Source organism: Trachurus trachurus (genome assembly GCF_905171665.1).
Source record: "Trachurus trachurus genome assembly, chromosome: 13".
Lineage (NCBI taxonomy): Eukaryota > Metazoa > Chordata > Actinopteri > Carangiformes > Carangidae > Trachurus > Trachurus trachurus.
The window spans coordinates 8,553,852-8,573,210 of NC_139892.1; the positions used below are offsets into that span (position 1 = coordinate 8,553,852).

At 41.6% G+C, this 19,359-nt stretch overlaps 1 protein-coding gene across 1 annotated transcript in view; it reads left to right on the forward strand.

Annotated features, from left to right (window-relative positions):
* The first annotated feature begins 675 nt into the window (after nucleotides 1-675).
* LOC310995771 (alpha-2-macroglobulin-like) overlaps nucleotides 676-19,359 on the forward strand; it is a 41,064-nt gene continuing 22,380 nt past the window's right edge. The window contains exons 1-10 of the mRNA XM_083984895.1: nucleotides 676-786; nucleotides 879-1,059; nucleotides 1,153-1,309; nucleotides 1,688-1,740; nucleotides 2,149-2,169; nucleotides 4,529-4,694; nucleotides 4,785-4,869; nucleotides 17,411-17,549; nucleotides 18,395-18,512; nucleotides 18,603-18,712. Coding sequence (XP_083841021.1) covers nucleotides 701-786; nucleotides 879-1,059; nucleotides 1,153-1,309; nucleotides 1,688-1,740; nucleotides 2,149-2,169; nucleotides 4,529-4,694; nucleotides 4,785-4,869; nucleotides 17,411-17,549; nucleotides 18,395-18,512; nucleotides 18,603-18,712 — 1,116 coding nt within the window. The 5' untranslated portion in view covers nucleotides 676-700. The remainder of the gene's footprint in view (nucleotides 787-878; nucleotides 1,060-1,152; nucleotides 1,310-1,687; nucleotides 1,741-2,148; nucleotides 2,170-4,528; nucleotides 4,695-4,784; nucleotides 4,870-17,410; nucleotides 17,550-18,394; nucleotides 18,513-18,602; nucleotides 18,713-19,359) is intronic.

Genomic DNA, 19,359 nt, shown 5'->3' on the forward strand with positions numbered 1-19,359 from the left:
TCCTACAATTTTTATCCAATGAGGAGAGAGAACGGCATGAAGGGCTGTGTGTGCAGCCAAGGGATGCGAGTGAATGTGGTGACGTAGGGACGAGGACCAATAGATCCATGACGAGGGCGGGGGCTGCTAACTCCATCGGCTGACAAGACGTTGTGGTGCGTTCAAGGCAGCCCGTAACCCGTGTTTTTCCGACCTGTGAAGTCGTACCATTTTGATCTGGTACGAGTTCACGGGTCGGAAGTTACGAGTGGCCGTTATAGTGACTTTGACAGGTAAAACAGGTCGGAAAAACACGAGTGGGTTGCCTGGAACGCCACAAAGTCGTAAGTCGTGACTTGAAGCTGTAATTTATGGTTTCAAAAGCCTTCCTGGAACGCAGCATTAGCCCAAACGACCGGATCACTTACTTCTGCTTTAATTGTGTCGGATTGTGCTAACCGTTAAACATTACACGGTCGCTGCCGCTGCTGCCGTTGTCGTGGCAACACATAATAAATACAGAGTGTGTTCCAAATACATTGACTGTGCCCCAGTCTGATATTGGTCTTGTGGTGGTACAGCTCAAACAAGAATTTGCCAATCCCTGACCCTGGGCCTCGAAATTTATTTTTTTCTGTAAATGATTGACTTGATCGACACATAAAAAAGAGTTGGATGGCTCTGTTGGTTACCAGAGGCTCTGAGCTCATCTCAGTCAGTCATGGGTCTCGCTGGGACACAGATAAAGACATGGAGACTGTTGATCTGCCTGAGTTGGATGTGCGTGGGTTGGACGATGGCAGAGCTGTAAGTTTACCTCGACTGGAAGAGATGTAATTTCCAACATATTTCAGTAAGTATTAGATTGTGCTGTTGGCTGAATGTCTCTGTGTCTACAGGCACTACATGGTGGCTGTTCCTGCAGTTATTGAAGCTGGAGCTGAAACCAAATTCTGTGCGAGTCTCCTGCAGCCCAACGAGACCGTGGTCATGACCGTCACACTGATGTCTGAAATGAAGAACACAACCCTTCTTAAACAAACATCCAGTGAAGAGTTTCATGCCTGTACCCACTTTAAGGTCAACTCCTAAGATTATATTTCCCCTTCTTTTCCATTTTTCAGTTTGTTACAGCGACTATAAGATGTTTTTTTTTCTCTCTCACACACACAGGCTCCTGTAGTGAAGAATCAAGACATACAGAAGTTTGAGGTGGAGGTACGAGGCGACACGTTTTACTCTAAAGCAGTCAGGAAAGTCATGATCAAAGTCTACAAACCAATGACGTTTGTTCAAACAGATAAACCAATCTACCTCCCCGGACAAACAGGTAATTCCATCAATCAAAAGTTGTGTGTTTCCGTCTTCTTTTTTAAAAGATATTGTTTGGGCATTTTTTTGGCCTTTATGTGATAAGACAGTGTAGAGAGACAGGACGAGCAGGGAGAGAGACTCAGGAAATGACATAGGCCAACATGGGACGTATATTTTTATTTTATTTTATGTGATGTTGCCCACACCAGATAAGTTTGTTAAGCTGATTTAGAGAGAAAATCTGCAAGATAACCATGTACAATACATCATGAATCATCTCTTGTTCTAACCTGATCTCGCTGTGAGATTGACAGTAGGCTACCAAATTTAGGAGCAAACAGAAGAAGTCGATTCTGTGGAAGAGCTTCATTTAATGTCTTTGAATTTCTCTCAGTACATTTCAGAGTCATCACACTTGACAACCACTTTAGACCTGCCAGTCGGCGGGTGAGTGTTTCACCTGTCACTGCTTCTTCTGTAAACCAAAAACTGACATTGTGATATTTTCTGCAATATATATTGAGATCATAAAAAATACAAGAATTTTTACCAGATGACTTGGATAGCTATATTTGGAAAGAATTACATTGACTCACCATGACATCATTATATAATCATATAACACCAAGGTTTCCCCTAGTAATGTAACTTGTATATTATATTTTTTAAAAGCTGAAGTCTACATGAACTAAACAGCATTGGTATAACACATATAACTGAAGTGTTATTGAGTCCATAAATGAAGTCAGTGTCGAGTCCAGGCTCATTAGGACACCAGTGACAAGAACAACATGAACCAGCTGGATTCTTAAGAAACCTCCAAACCTCTGTTTTTTCCCTTTCTTTCTTTTGCAGTACAATTCAATTCATATTCAGGTAAGAATCACAATATTTACACTTCACATTAAACTCACATACAGATAGGAAAAAGTAGAGAGTTTCTTCTGTCTTTTAAACTATTCATCTTGGACATCTAGACACATCAAGTAGTTCCTAAACAAACAGCTGTGTCAGCACTGAGTGTATTGTCCAATCTCTGTGAACTTTCTGATGTCAGTATTTCAAATTGAAAAAATCTGGGTATATTTTAACATAAACAAAAGATTTTGGTCCTTACCTCAACTTGTTGGCTTCATTAATGCACAAAGGTTTACATGGGAACATTAGGAGTCATTTATTTTTGAAAAAAAACATTTAGAGATAAGGGGCCCTATTTTCCTGGCGCAACTCAGGGGGGCGCAGCGAGGCGAGCCCTGGCGCAGCTGGCGCAGTGGCATTTTCCTCCAGTGCAACAACTTGCGCAGCGGATTCGGTAAATTAGCAGACTGCTGTGCGCCGAGATGGGAGTGGTCGCGCAGCAGGGGGAGGTGTCGACAGATTCACCTTGGCGCAGTGACAATTTGTTGCCGATAGACCGTGCGGAGAGTGCGCCGAAAGCTCGCCAGCTCCAACCTGGGCTACTCTCAGCGCAAGGCGAAGCGCAGCCAGCGGACTGGTATTTTGACTGCCCAGCTCGCAGTGCGCCCACGTCACCAAGACCTCACAGGCAGGTTTCCACAGTTCCAGGCACATTTAAATGCAATTAATAATAATAATAATCATCACAATAACCCCTATTTATTGTATCTGAATCAGCACATACACGTATCTATATAGATTGTCCCGTCACACTGATGACAGATCAAAGGCTGTCGGCATGCGTAATGGACACTCAGCCTGACTGAATTAACACAGATGAAACCAGGGAGGGACTGGGACAAAAAAGCAGCCGTGAATGTCCCAAGAGCAGGTGTTGACACTACACACTGTGCCGTTGCGATGATCCCTATATTTATTTATTTACTTATTGATTTATTAGAGGGCAGCGGCCGCATTGTCACGCGACCATAACAAATAAAACTGAAAACAAATAAACTATCATCTCTCACAGCAAACCACAATCAGCCTCGGCATCATAGTGAGCAGATATTCACATCTCCCCTCTCAGGTAATTTCTAAAGAAAAAAGAAAAAGAGAGACGCTCCGTGATGCCTCCTTTACGCACAGCTGTTTGTTTATGTTGTGATCTGTGCACACGGGTTTAAATAGTAGGTTGTTTTTTTTTTTTTTTTACTGGGCAACAGCTCTCAATATGTCAGAGCAAACCTGGATAACATCATAACCTCCTCCCTCCCAGACTACTTTTGCATCATCAGCCCGTGAGGTCTGTTCGCGCGACCGGACACTGCCAGCTTGGACCGGACCAGAACATCAGTTTCCTCCCGTCTCACTTGCTGTGAGAGATGATAGTTTATTTGTTTTCAGTTTTATTTGTTATGGTCGCGTGACGATGAGGCTCAATAAATCAATAAGTAAATAAATAAATATAGCAGATCATCGCAACGGCACAGTGTGTAGTGTCAACACAGCAGTAATCCATCCTCATCTTTCATCTGTGTTAATTCAGTCAGGTTGAGTTTCCATTACGCATGCCGACAGCCTTTGATCTGTCATCAGTGTGAGGGACAATCGATATAGATATACGTGTATGTGCTGATTCAGATAGTTACAATAGGGATTATTGTGATTATTAATTGCATTTAAATGTGCCTGGAACTGTGGAAACCTGCCTGTGAGGTCTTGGTGACGTGTGCACACCAAGTCAATTGCCTCCCTCTTCCACGGTGAAATCAAAGGCGCGCGCGGCGGATTTAAAGGCGAGGAGAGGAGCTCATTTGATTGGTGAAGATCTGATTCGGCGGTGTCAAACCCACTCCACACCTTCTCTCCTCCCTCTATGCCATTTGCGCCGGTGGGAGGGAAGTAGGCGGGATGCGCCCCGCTGCGCTTCGAAGGAAAATTGCAAACTGCTCGTGGACACGCCTCGTTGGCGAAGCGAAGGCGAGGCGCAGGGCTCATCCGCCACGCCTGCACCTAGTCTAGGAAAATAGAGCCCAGTGAGTCCTGAGCATCTTGATCTCTTGATTTAAAAGCTGCTATATCCCTTTCCTGTCTTAAATAAAGTTATTATAGTTTATTGTTTTCTGGGGCTTTCAACACTCTCCTATGTGTACACTGTTTGTAAATGGCCACTAATAAACTTTAGAGAATAGTTTAAAAATAATGTGAGAAGAAATATTTTATCTACATACTGTACCTTAGAAAGACACAGTATTCCGTTCCTCTATTCTTCACACATGATCTTTTCTCCTTGTGTCCTTTACCCTTGTTCCTCTCCTTCAATTTAACTCAACAGGATGTTAACTCTAACCTGATTGGACAGTGGCAGAATGAAACATCCAAGAGTAAAATCTTGCAGCTGTCTTACTCCTTGAACTCCGAGGCCCGTGAGGGACCCTACCAGATCATTGTGTCATTCGGTAAAGTTAAAGTTTATCACAGCTTCAAGGTGGAGAAATATGGTAAGTCATGTTTTTCTCTGTGTGTATCACACTGCATTTCCCTCTATTTTCATGAAGCAAGAATGATAACAACCACATTTTGTCCTTTAGTTTTGCCAAAATTTGACGTGAAAATAGAAGCATCTGATGAAGTAAGTATCATGGAGGAACAAGTCAAGGTTGAAGTATGTGCCAAGTAAGTAGAAGCTCTTCATCACATAATCTGTTCTTCTAATTGAAATGGAGGAAACTAGATGGTCGCGTGAGCTGAGAGCTCTGTGATCATTTTCATTTTTTACCTCAACCTCCACCTTACCTTAGTGAAAAATCGTATTCTACTTTACAGCAGAAGTAAGCGATCCGGTCGTTTTGGCTAACTTCTTGTCAGCCGATGGAGTTAGCAGTCCCCGCCCTCATCCCTACGTCACCACATTCACGCGCATCCCTTGGCTGCACACACAGAGAGGACCGCACAGGACTAGAGAGTTGTAGCACACCCTAAAAATGCCCGTCACCTCTACAGAGGACAATTAATGCAGCTCATCACTTACACAGTAACATCAGCAAGTGTAATTCATATACATAATGTAATACAATTATAGAATAAGAACTCAAAATGTTTTCAGATACAGAAGAAGCATCTTTAAACATCACTTTAAACATTGTTGTTTAAAGTGACTTAAGCATCACTTTAAACAACTCATTTTTACATAACAGGCGTGACATATTTACTACTAGGGGTGGAACAGTTCACAAAATCCACGGTTCAGTTCGGTTCACGGTTTTGTGGTCACGCTTTTTGGTTTGGTTCGGTATACGTTGATCATTGGGAAAATCAATCATGTCTTCAGTTAAAACTGAAAGAATGAGGCAGTCTGACATCTGATACATCATTGTGACAGTCTGAGGTTAAAAGTAGGTGAAAATCTGGCTGCAAGAGAGGAGACATTAATAGTTCCAACATGATTTTAGTTGGTTTCAAATGTTTTTATTGTGAAGCAGACAGTATATCACATATACATCCATCTTGGTTTATGCAATGCTTCAATATTTTGTAATATAAGTAACAAAGGTGTCCTACGAATAAGTAAATAAATGAAAAACAATAGATGGGAGAAAAATAAGAAATATACAAAAATAAGTAAATAATACATTTATGAAATAAATAAATAATAACTCCCTCCCTGACCCACCCCGTCCCACCCACCCAGTACTACTCAGGTTGTCCTACATCCTGTTTCAAGAAAGAAATAATCGGTTAGTTCCAACATGATTTTAATTTATTGGGCAAAGAAAGTTATCTAACAAATGCTAAAAACAATTAGTTAATCACTGAAATATCTATATTAATTGTGGTTCTTACAAAAAATATATCTTATAAAATATAAAAAGCAAAAATGTCTCTTATGCTCTGCCCCTTGAATTAGTGCATACAAAATAATTTAAAGCAGAAGTAAGTGATATATTTGTGTTAATATAAGTCTTTAATAGTTATATCTTCCGACAGCAATCACTTACATAGAGTGTTTGGTCTGAATCACGGGTCTGTCAGTCCCTCTGCTCTGCTCTGAGTCGAGGAGAAAACATTTATCGTATCCTACAGTTTTTATCCAATGAGGAGAGAGAACGGCATGCAGGGCTGTGTGTGCAGCCAAGGGACGCCGTGAATGTGGTGACGTAGGGACGAGGACTGTTATGGTGCGTTCAAGGAAACTCGTTTTTTTCCGACCTGTGAAGTCGTACCAGTTCGATCTGGTACATAGACTGTACAAAAAGACGTGCTGGTACGATTTCACGGGTCGGAAGTTATGAGTGGCCGTTATAGTGACTTTCACCGGTAAAACAGGTCGGAAAAACATGAGTGGGTTGCCTGGAACGCTACAAAGTCGTAAGTTGTGACTTGAAGCTGTAATTTATGATTTCAAAAGCCTGCCTGGAACGCAGCATTAGCGAAAACGACCGGATCACTCACTTCTGCTTTAACTTTAGCCTACAACTTTTACAACCACATTAGTTACCAGCAACATAAAGTGAAACAGAGGCAGAGGTGTCCTGTCCTGCCACAGTCTGGTTTGGGCTCTCACCGAAACACATCCCCTCCTCCTCCTCCTCCTCCTCCTCCTCCTCCTCCTCCTGCTGCTGTACAGGTCGCGCTGGAGCGCTAATAAATGCTAAACGCGCTAAATCGCTAATTGGTGGCGATCGCGATCATAACACACTGTGTTTCAGACCAAACACTCTATGTAAGTGATTGCCGTCGGAAGATATAGCCTAACTATTTAAAGGGACAACGAGGAGTTTCTATTCGGTTATAAAAAAAGTCTCACGTTAATGTGGATGAATCTCCGCTACCCACACTTGTTAATGGGCCCATTTTCGATAAATATATCGTTCTGTCTCTATCGTTATTTTGTTATTATTAGTGGTGGCGGAAGTGCTGGTCGAGCCGACCAGCGTTTCCTTCGTTGCGAATCATGAGAATAACGCAGCCGCATCGCCGTTTATGGTCGGAACTACGGTGGTATGTGAACCTCTTTGAACCTCTGACTTTAATTATTGATGAATGAAAACATGAGTCCGTCTTGCGCCCGGTCAAAGAAATGTACGGTGCGCGCGGAGGCTCATAAATGTAGTGTGAAAACGCTTCGCTTTTCCAAAACTCCTCGTTGTCCCTTTAAGACTTATATTAACACAAATATTCCGCTTACTTCTGCTTTAACTCTAACTTAGAGGTAAAAGTACAAGAAAAGAATAACAGCGGATTGCAGAATGGCAACAAACAAACCAACGATGACCAAACAATTGAACCAGATGCCAGAAAACGAGAAGCAGAACCTTCACTAGACGAGGTAATGTGCGAACCAAAATCTCAAGGCTCCAAGATTCTGGATCAAAACACACTTGGAAGATGTGACTACGCAAGTATCAACAATTTAAGACAGGCTGAAAAAACTAAGCAAGCACTCAAGAAACAAAAGCAACGCATGGACGCAGCAGAAGACATGATATCATTACAAGACACTCTGCAAGCTGCACCTAACAGAAAAGGTGATACAAACACTGGAAATCAAAGTGGATGTACTATCAAATAAAGAGAGAATGAAGAGCTTGGTTTTGCTGGTTCTCCCAGAAAAATCAGAACATGATCAACCACGCTCCAATTATATTCAACAGAAGTTACCCAGCTGGCTCAAACTCCCTATGGATAAACCATAGGGAACTAGAAACAAGCCATGTTTTCTTGTTGAACCCTACCTGAGGCAGGAAAACCACCAAGACCAGTCCTGATCCATTTCTTATGGCTCAGAGATAGATGTCTGATACTACAAGCTGCAAAGAAGACACCAAGGCAAGAAGGTAAAGCTAAACTCACCATTCATCAGGACCTCCCTGTGTAGGTGCATCAGAAACGCAAGGAGTTTGACCAGGTGATCGACACACTCATCCAGAAAGTCATGTTTTGCATACCCACACGGTCGGCGTATTTTAAGTGATAACATCACCCTTTTCGGTGATCCATGAAGGAGGAATCATTCCACAATTGACTTCCTTGAGCAATGAGCGACCGCCCTGCATGGTAAACTGGATGCTGTTGCCAGGTTTCCACACCTGGACATGGTGAAAGCAGGAGATCCTCAGTATGGGGAACTTCTACATCCGGGTGGCTTATTGTATGTACCTCTAAGACTGTATGGTGATCACCATGGTGGACAGGAACACCTGGTGGCCAAAGGTTTTTCCATTATCCGTCCACCATCCTTCCTTTACACCACAGTGTACAACCCACAAGGCAACGGCTTGGGTTAGCGGCTTCATCATTCTGTGGTGGCCGCTCTTCAGGCCAGTCTCATCGGCAGCAGCTGGGTGGACCGGCTGCCGCCAAATAGTTGACCAAGAATTAGTCGACCAAAAAGTAATTGGTCGACCAAATTTCATTGGTCGATTGGTCGCATGAAGAAAAAACAAACTTTTGGAGCCGTGTCTTGACTAAATTAAGTTAAAATCAATATGACTGAACTGTGTATGAAAGGCTATAGCGATTTTAATTTGAAGGGCTAGATACAGGAAGTCGTGACACTCACTTGCATGCAACTTGCCGACTTTCTCGCTAAATCTGGCGACTATCCAAACCCTTTTGGCCAGCGGTGTGCATGGGGGGAGGGGGGATCGCCCCCCTTTGTGGCCCAATTGTTGAAAAATACATGCTAAAGTGCCCTTTTAGAAGCCAAAATTTCAACCATATTAAAGAGTTAGGAGACAGATATGGCAACAAAGCTCTACGAAAATGAAAACTTAAACACACTCTTTTTTTTGTAATTCAAGTTTTTATTTCTTTTATCTCTGGTGTATGACAGTAGAACATTTTACATTTTCAGACGTCTTATGCATAGCAAAACAAAAATAAAATAAGAATACCACATCAACAATGTAAATGATATAAATGATGCGATGATGTAATGATGTATAGGGGACATATTGATGCATTCACATAGCTGGAAAACATATACATACAACAGGTGGATACATACATGTTGGATACACTCAGAAAACGGTGTTCAAGCTGTAGGATCATCAGTCATAGTGATGTGAGTCCAAAACAAGTCCCAGACTGGTGCCTTGACCTTATTCTTGTTATTCATCTTGTCGAGCATAACTTCATATGAAGCTTGTAGGAGCCATTTTTTATGTTGTGTAGGTATTTACTTTGCCACAAGGGTGCAGTATTGTTTCAGTTCCTTTCTTTTACCCCAGCAGCTGCCCCAGCTGTTGGAGATCAGGAGAGCTGATTAGTTTGAGTTGAGTGGTGGTGGGAGAGACACAGTTTTTACACGACAGCCAGAGAATCAATAGAAGCTTTTTGTTTGTCAACTTGCCTTATCCTTTTTGTTGAAATAAACGGGAACCTCACCCAAAGACATCATAACCTTCGCAACCTTTCTTTTTATTCACTCTGGAATCGAGTTAAGAACCATCCCAAACCACCATCAGGTGACAAGTTTTGTTTTTTGAATAGTCACCACACAAGTAAAAACTGTTTGCCCTGGATGGAGGACAAGTAAAGAGCTTTGCCTTGGATGGAAAGAGGCTGCTGTGTGGATCAAGAGGAGGCCATGGAGCTTGCAACCCCTCCCCCGTCTTCACCAGACAGAGCCAGATGAGAAAAGTAAAGGAAACAGCAGACAATAAAACTGCACGAACAAAGAAACTGAGCCTGTTTGAGTGATTTAATGGAACTGGACTGTGTTGATGCATTGGATTTTGGAACTGGATGTCATGGATGTTGATGAATGGAAAAAGTAATGAAAATGGAAAGCTAATTGGAAAATGGAGGAAAATGATCATCACCTGTGAATGACTGCTATTGTCCTGCTGACGTCACATGTTGACATACTGACAGTGTGGAAATGGAGAAAAATGCTGATGTTGAAAATGTTATTCTTGAGGAGTGTGTTGCAAAAAGTGATGTTGCAACTGCAAAAAGTGATGTTGCAAAACTTGAACGTGCTGTAAAAAGTGATGTTGCAAAAAGAGAGAGAAAATTAACTGCAAAAGGTGTTTCATTTCTAATCGAAAACCTACAAAAGAACCGGAAGTTAACCTTGAATCAAGCATCCAAAATCAAGTTGCAGATCGATGATCTGTTATCTGTCAAAATAACAACTGATTCTTTGAGCAATGTTGAAAACCTTGTAAAGGAGTTTAATAAGCTGTGTGATGCTGCTGCTGAAACTCATGATGCATTGATGGAAATGCCACTGCCTGAAGAAGAATGGAAAAGGCAGAAAACATGGTTTGAACAGAAATTTAAAGCAAATGAAAAGTTCATGTGTGATGTGTATAAATGGTTGAAGGATTGTGACAAAGAGTCTGTAATTCAGGAGGATGAGATTCAACCAAATGCTGACCAGGAAGATGAGATTCAACCCAATGATAGTATTTCAAATGTTTCCCCCCTTGGAAAAATATGGGTCTCATCTAAGTCTAAATCTTTGTCTAAATCTTCCATCACAAGTTCTGCATGCTTACGAGCAAAAGCTGAAAAGGCAGCACTAATCCAACACATGGCTGCTCTGGAGAAGAAACATGCACTGGAGGCTCAAGAGGAAAAGCTGCATGCAGAACAGGAAAGATTGAAAAGACAGAAGGAACAACTGGAAATGGAAACCCAACTAGCTGCTGCTACAGCTAAAATAGCCATACTGGAAAGCAGTGTGGTGGGAAGTGGTTCTACACCATCCGATGGAATGAACTCATATTTCAATAAAGCCACAAAATCAAAAATGGAAATGTCACAAAGGTCAATGTCAGAACCAGTGCAGCAACCACCCTCACACCTGCATGATGCACGCCCTAAGGAAAGATAATCTGCCCAAACACAACCATGGGAAAACCTCACTTCACTACAACCCATGCAATCCCTACAAAGACCACCAGGAGGCCATACAACTGTCTTCAATTCACTGCAAGGTCACAGGTCAAGCAATGTTTGTACCACACCACAAATTAACACAAATGAAAATAAAATACAGGACATTGGCAACATTATGCAGCGACAAACAGAAATCACTGCTCAGCTGGTTCAACAACAACACTCAGCATCTCTTCCACCTCGAGCAATACCCATATTTGATGGTGACCCTCTACAGTATGGATCTTTTATCATGGCCTTTGAGCAGGGGGTTGAAAGAAAAGTCAATAATCTCCAGGACTGCTTGTACTACCTAGAACAGCACACCAGGGGGCAGCCTAGAGAACTGGTCAGAAGCTGCTATGACATGCCAAATGATCAAGGCTATCACAGAGCCAAGTATTTGTTAAAGGAACACTTCGGCAATGAAATGAAGATTGGGGCAGCTTACATGGAAAAAGCTTTAAGTTGGCCACCAATAAAAGCTGAAGATGTTGGCGCTCTTCAAACATACATGTTGTTTTTGAGAGGATGTTGTAACATGATGGAAAGTCTACAGTATATGGCAGAAATGAATGTACCATCAAACCTGAAACAGCTTGTGATGAAACTGCCCTACAAATTAAAAGAAAGATGGAGAGCAGCTGTTTGTGACCTACAGGAGAGACGTGGAAGTAGAGTTTTGTTCTCTGATTTGGTCAACTTTCTGGAACATCAGATCAAAATTCTCTCTGATCCTGTCTTTGGTAACCTACAAGACACACAAACTGCTACACTTAAAGGAAAAGCTCCCCCAAGATTTCCACCCAGGAATAAAAATCCAGCAACTGTGGCAGCTGTAAGCACTTCAGCAGGTATAAGGTCTGCAGAAACACCGCTCTACCATGCCTTTTCTCAATCAAAAAGCAAGACTAAATCATGTTGCATATGTAAAGAGGATCACGCAATAGAAGATTGTGTACATCTTAAGAACAAAGTGCATCGTGAGAAACTTGATCTTTTAAGGCAAAGTGGTGTTTGTTTTGGTTGTCTAAAACCAGGTCATATCAGCAAGAGCTGCAAAAAACGTCTAACATGTGATGTATGTAACTTCAGACATCCTACAATGCTTCACAATCCAGCTAAATTCAGAACATTTGAACAGTCAAACAACACTGTTGTCCCTCAGCAGACCTGTGCTCACACTGGGGCCGGTACACAGAAGTGTGTTCTCTCAATTGTACCTGTAAAGGTTAAGAATGGAAACTAAATTTTGACCACTTACGCTTTCCTTGATCCAGGAAGCTCAGCTACCTTTTGTACAGAACGCCTGATGAGACAGCTGAACATGGACAGTATCCAAACTCACATCTTCCTACGAACTATGGGACAAGCACATACTGTAAAGACTCATGTTCTGACTGGACTGGAAGTAGCTGGTTATGATGACAACAGGTTTCTAGACCTACCTGAGGTTTACACTCAACAAACCATGCCAGTTACAAGAAACAATATTGCGACAGAAAAGGATCTCAGAAGATGGCGTTACCTGCGAAAGATTAAAGTTCCTGAGCTTGAAGTTGGAGTGGATTTATTGATTGGCACAAATGCCTCAAAGCTTTTGGAGCCTTGGGAAATCATTAACAGCTGTAATGATGGACCCTATGCTGTTCGGACCCTATTGGGGTGGGTGGTGAACGGCCCACTTAAAGGAAGTGGAAGTGATACAGGGAAGAATGGCTGCCCTACTGTCACTGTCAATAGGATCTCCATTGATAAAGTGGAACAGTTGTTAATCACACAATACAACCAAGACTTCAATGAAAGGTCATGTGATAACACTTTAATGTCAAGAGAAGATATGAGGTTTCTCCACATTATGGAAAAAACAATTCGTCTTGAAAACAACCATTATTGTGTTGATTTACCTTTTAAGGTTGATGATGTCATAATGCCAAACAATCGATGCATTGCTGAACAACGAGTCATGAGTTTGAAAAGAAAGTTTCAGAGGAACAAAGAGTATCATCAGGAGTATGTGCACTTCCTTAATGATGTTATTAAAAGTGGTTATGCGGAGCAGGTGCCTCAACAGCAACTGAACGGAACTGAAGGTAAAATCTGGTACATACCACATCATGGGGTGTATCATCCCAAGAAGAAAACCCTGAGAGTTGTATTCGACTGTGGAGCAAGTTTCAAAGGCACATCTTTGAACAGCCAGCTGTTACAAGGTCCTGACCTCACAAATTCCCTCTTTGGTGTTCTTCTGAGATTTAGGCAAGAAGCAGTTGCCATCATGACTGATGTTCAAGCTATGTTTCACCAAGTCCAAGTTTCTCAGAAACATGTTGATTTTCTCAGATTTTTGTGGTGGCATAATGGAAATGTAATGCAACCGTTGGTGGACTTCAGAATGAAAGTTCATATATTTGGAGCAACTTCATCACCGAGCTGCGCCAATTATGCGTTAAAGAGAGTTGCTGATGACAACACGGCTCATTACAGTGACAAAGTGTTACAGACCATCAAGCAAAATTTTTACGTGGACGATTGTTTAAAGTCTGTGTCTTCAGAAGAGGAAGCTTTGCAAATGGTACAAGATCTCACTGCTGCATGTGCCAAAGGAGGCTTTCGGCTCTCAAAGTGGATGAGCAACAGTCGAGCAGTTCTTGCCAGCATCCCTGAAGAAAATCGTTCCAAAGCAACCAAAGAGCTCAATTTGGATAAAGACAACTTACCTGTTGAAAGAGCTCTTGGATTGCACTGGTGTGCAGAAACAGACATGTTCATGTTCAAGATTGCACTGGAAAATCGTCCATGTACCCGCCGTGGGATCTTGTCAGTGGTTAATTCTATCTATGACCCTCTTGGTTTTTTGTCACCATTCACACTGCCTCCCAAGCTGATGCTACAAGAGCTGTGCAAAAGAAAAATTAGTTGGGATGACACAATACCACAAACCTTTCTGCAGAAGTGGACACAGTGGCTGACAAATCTGCATAAATTGTCACTGTTAAAGGTGGAACGGTGTATCAAGCCGAAGAACTTTGGAAAGGTAAGCAATGCACAACTGCATCACTTCTCAGATGCTAGTGAGGCGCTGTTTCTTATCTGAGATTGAAAGGCATCTCGGATGAAGTTAACATTGCTTTCATGGTTGGAAAGTCCAGAGTCGCCCCCATGAAACAAACCACAATACCAAGGCTTGAACTCACAGCTGCTGTATTAGCTGTCCGACTGGACAAGATGATTACAAAGGAGCTTCAACTGGAATTGGACCAGTCAGTGTTCTGGACCGACAGCACGACTGTGCTTAATTACATTTCAAGTGAAACAAAGAGATTCCACACATTTGTAGCGAACAGAGTGGCTGTCATAAAAGAAGCAACAGAGGTGGCCCAGTGGAGGTACATAGGCTCTAAACAGAACCCCGCTGATGAGGCTTCAAGAGGACTGTCAGCTGATGATTTTCTGAAATGTGAACGTTGGCTCAAAGGACCAGAGTTTCTGCTGACTGAGGAAAGGACCTGGCCAAAACAGGAGGTAAACAAACCTGCCGTCAGCTTGGATGACCCCGAGGTCAAACAAGACCTCACAGTTAATGCTTGTGTTGTTGATGATGCATCCAATACTATGAACAAGCTTCTGACCTATTTTTCAGACTGGGAAAAACTCAAAACTTCAGTCGCCTGGTTTTTGAAGTTTAAAGACCTGCTTCAACAGCTAAGGAAAAAAGGTAAAACATGCAACAAAGGACATCAACACAAAGCAAAGATAAATGTTCAACCATTGACACGGGATGACTTACATAATGCAGAACTGGAAATTGCACGCCTCTGCCAACAGCAAAGATTTCACAGGGAAATCTCCCTCTTGGAGAAAGGAGCATCATCTGTGCCAACCAACAGTGACATCTACAGGTTGGATCCCATACTCCAAGATGGGCTGTTGAGAGTAGGAGGCCGCCTGAGAAAAGCATCCATGCCTGAAACAGTAAAACATCCAATAATTCTGTCTAAAGATCAACATATATCCAAACTTATCTTACAACATATTCACAAGCAAGTGGGTCACGCTGGACGTAATCATATGATATCTACACTTCGCAAAACCTACTGGATAACAAATGCAAACTCAGCCTGCAGGAAAATCATTGCTGATTGTGTTACCTGTCGTCGTCTTCAAGGGAGAGTTGGAGAACAGAAAATGTCTGACCTTCCAGCTGAAAGACTCCTGCCAGACTTGCCACCGTTTACTAATACAGGCGTGGATTATTTCGGCCCTATTGACATCAAAAGAGGTCGCAGCATGGTCAAAAGGTATGGCGTAATCTTCACATGCATGACCAGCCGGGCAGTACACCTTGAAGCAGCCCACTCACTAACAACAGATTCATGCATAAATGCCATCCGACGGTTCATGTGTCGACGTGGGCAAATCTCCAACCTCAGGTCAGACAACGGCACCAATTTTGTTGGAGCTGAAAGAGAGCTAAGGGAAGCTCTTAGAGCCCTGGATCACAACAAAATTCAAAGTGCTTTGGCAAAAAGAGGAATAGCATGGACATTCAACCCTCCTGCTGGATCTCACTACGGTGGAACATGGGAGCGGATCATTCGCCTCATAAGAAAGGTGCTGTATTCCATTGTCAAACAGCAAACCATGGATGATGAGAGCTTTTGCACTATTCTTTGTGAAATTGAAGCCATTCTCAACAGTCGCCCAATAACCAAACTATCCGATGACCCTAATGACCTGGAAACACTTACACCCAACCACATTCTTCTGTTGAAGGCCAAACCCCTTCTTCCTCCTGGACTTTTTGATGATAGTGATATATACATCAAACGAAGATGGAGACAGGTACAGTATCTGTCAGATTTATTTTGGAAGCGGTGGGTAAGGGAGTATCTTCCACTGCTCCAAGAAAGACAAAAGTGGACAAAGCCACGAAGGAATTTTTCTGTGGACGACGTTGTTGTTATCATGGACCCTTCTGCTCCAAGAAGTTCATGGCTGATGGGTAAAGTGACCAAAACCTTTCCAGACAGGAGAGGTGTTGTCCGGTCAGTTCAGCTGAAGACCAAAACAGGCTTTCTGGAGAGGCCTGTCACCAAGCTCTGCATGCTATTGGAAACATAAAGATTGTATTAAAGACTAAAATATGGATTGACTTCTGAAAGAAAGAAGATTTGATTTATGGATTGACTTATGAAAGAAAGAAGATTTGATTTATGGACACTGACTTCTGAAAGAAGAAGACGAAGAAGATTTGCACACACACACACTCTTTTTGGCTCCTTTTTGAAATATGTTTATATAATTGTAGTGCACACCAACACAATTATGGGGCCGGTGTGTAGGAGCCACTTTTTATGTTGTGTAGGTATTTACTTTGCCACAAGGGTGCAGTATTGTTTCAGTTCCTTTCTTTTACCCCAGCAGCTGCCCCAGCTGTTGGAGATCAGGAGAGCTGATTAGTTTGAGTTGAGTGGTGGTGGGAGAGACACAGTTTTTACACGACAGCCAGAGAATCAATAGAAGCTTTTTGTTTGTCAACTTGCCTTATCCTTTTTGTTGAAATAAACGGGAACCTCACCCAAAGACATCATAACCTTCGCAACCTTTCTTTTTATTCACTCTGGAATCGAGTTAAGAACCATCCCAAACCACCATCAGGTGACAAGTTTTGTTTTTTGAATAGTCACCACAAAGCTGTTTTAACCATGATGTTTATCCACTCTTTTAGTTCAGGGGCTTTAGGTGTTTTCCACAGTTTAAGTATTGCCCTGGCAGCCGTCGTAGTCCCTGCCATGATTACAGAGAACTCTCCACTTGATATGTTTACTATTTGGCTTCTGTCTCCTAATAGACATAACCTGGGAGATAAGGGTATGTCACTTCCCAGCCATTTGCTCAAATTGTCCAGGACTGTTTTCCAAAAAGGCTGAATGACAGGGCACTCCCAGATACAATGTAACAGAGTACCTATGTCTTTCTGGCATTTCCAACACAAGTTATTGTTCATTATGCCGGCTCTATTTAGTCTTTGTGGAGTCCAGTAGTACCTATGTGTTATTTTGTATTGTGTAAATTTCCCTTTAGCTTCCCTAATTAATTTCCCCTTGTTAGATATGATTCTCATCCATTCCTCCTCATCCATCAGACATCCCAGGTCCCTCTCCCATATCGTTTTCAGGCTCTGACAGCCATCACTGAGCAGTTGGTTTGTTTGTTCTATAAAATATAGAGGCTACTTAAACACACTCTTAAATAATGTGCATCCAATTTGCCGCATGACTCCTCTTGAAAAATCACATGTTTTTTTGTTTTTTTATCCAATTAGGTACACATATGGACAGCCTGTGCCAGGTAATGTTGAAGTTGAGTTGTGCCGTCCTCTTGAGCGCAACATTCACCATTGGGTCATCTCAGGACCAGGAGTCATTGAGATGCCAGCGCCATGCTTCAAGGAGACAAAGCAGGTACAATGCCTGCACTGAGAACCAAGGTTCTTGTCGAGGTAGACCATCTGTCCATACAGAAAGCATATGTGCCATACATGTCACAGACCGGACACATATAACACCACATCAGAAAAGATACTAAATATTGTTGTATCTTGTCAGGAGGAGCATGAAAATATGGAAATAGTAATTAAACTCAAATTTACTGGAATAAACCTCCTCTCACTCTTCAGTTTGCTATGTTAAAGGAATAAACTTAAATTTTATTATACAACAATCACAATAATTTTGAGATATAATAATATATAATTGTTTATGTTCTCATTTTTTGTCATAAGCTATATTACTACATTGATTGCATAAATAAAGTTTTTGTTTTCCATTCATATTCTCATTATATTATGTCTACATGTACATTTAGGTGACATCATTCATTTCACGCCATACTCTCATCCCACAAACACATACACGATCATATCAACACATTAAAAATAGAATCATACACATGATTATCAGAGAATTTCTTTTCCGTCTGTCCATTATGGTACATCTTTGTTTCAGACCTGTTTTTGTAATGTTAGGCCACCAATGTAGTAGTGAACCTACAGTAGGAAATGTTAATAAGTTAACAACATAGTCATGTGAATAGTTAAAGGAGTTACCATTTTTAAACTCCTGCCTCTTTGGCCGTTGATGTGGTTACAGAAATCACCCTCATTGTTTCTGAATACCAAAGTATTGTGTGTCTGTTTTTGCTCTGAATGCATTTGATTTAATTCACGGCCTTGAAAATGTTCTGTGTTTTTTCTGTGCAAGTTTTGATGTTTTTTTTTTATCTAATCTTATTTTATTCTGATTCTTAGATGGACAGAAACATCTGTGCCACTTTTACTATTCCGATGTCGACTTTCACAAATATAACAGAAAAACCAGTGCGAGATCACCTGCACGTCAAAGCCACAATGGAAGAGGAAGGGACAGGCAAGTCTTACTCTATTATAGTTTTTGTATTATCAAGTATCATAACAATATGGCACACACAGTGTTATAACATGGAGACTTCTTGTGTAGGTGTTTCACGCCTGCAGGAGAAGAGGATCGAGATTACATATGCTATTGGAAAGCTGTCCTTCATTGACACACCCAAGATTTATCACCAAGGAGTGAATCTAGAGGGGAAAGTAAGTAAAAGTATTTGTCCTTGATTCTGAATGTAGATTATAATCTATTCATATATCCAATATAGCACAAGACAGGTCTATGTTGACGATATAATTAACCTTCCTTGGGGTACACCACTGAAGATGTGCCACAGTGGAACAAACATCACTAAGTGGTCATCACCAAGCTCAACCCAACCCAGCTAAGCATCGAGTTGAATCATTAGAGACTGTAACACCTACTCCTACTAAGAATTCCTGTAGGACCTAAATACAATGTTTACCAAATTAGTAGAAATTGTGTAAGAATGTGAATTGATGTCCAGCTACAAATTGAATATGTCAAACACTTTTAAATGGTAAGTCAATAAAATACTGAGTAGTGATAATAACTCAGGAATTTGACAGAATTTACAAGACAAACTAATAAACAATATAATACAAAGATATGTGGCAAAGTGGTCAACACTAGTATTGGATTTAAATTCAAGAATTGATGTGATCAAGATGAACCTCTTGCCGAGGTTGTTATATATTTTTCTATCCCTCCCAGTTAGAATACCAGATTAAGGCTCATATGGGCGGAAGCCAGGCCCAGGGTAAGACTCAAGACCCTTCAACTAGACAAAGAAAATGGAGGATTGGTGTTGCCAGATTTTCAACAATAC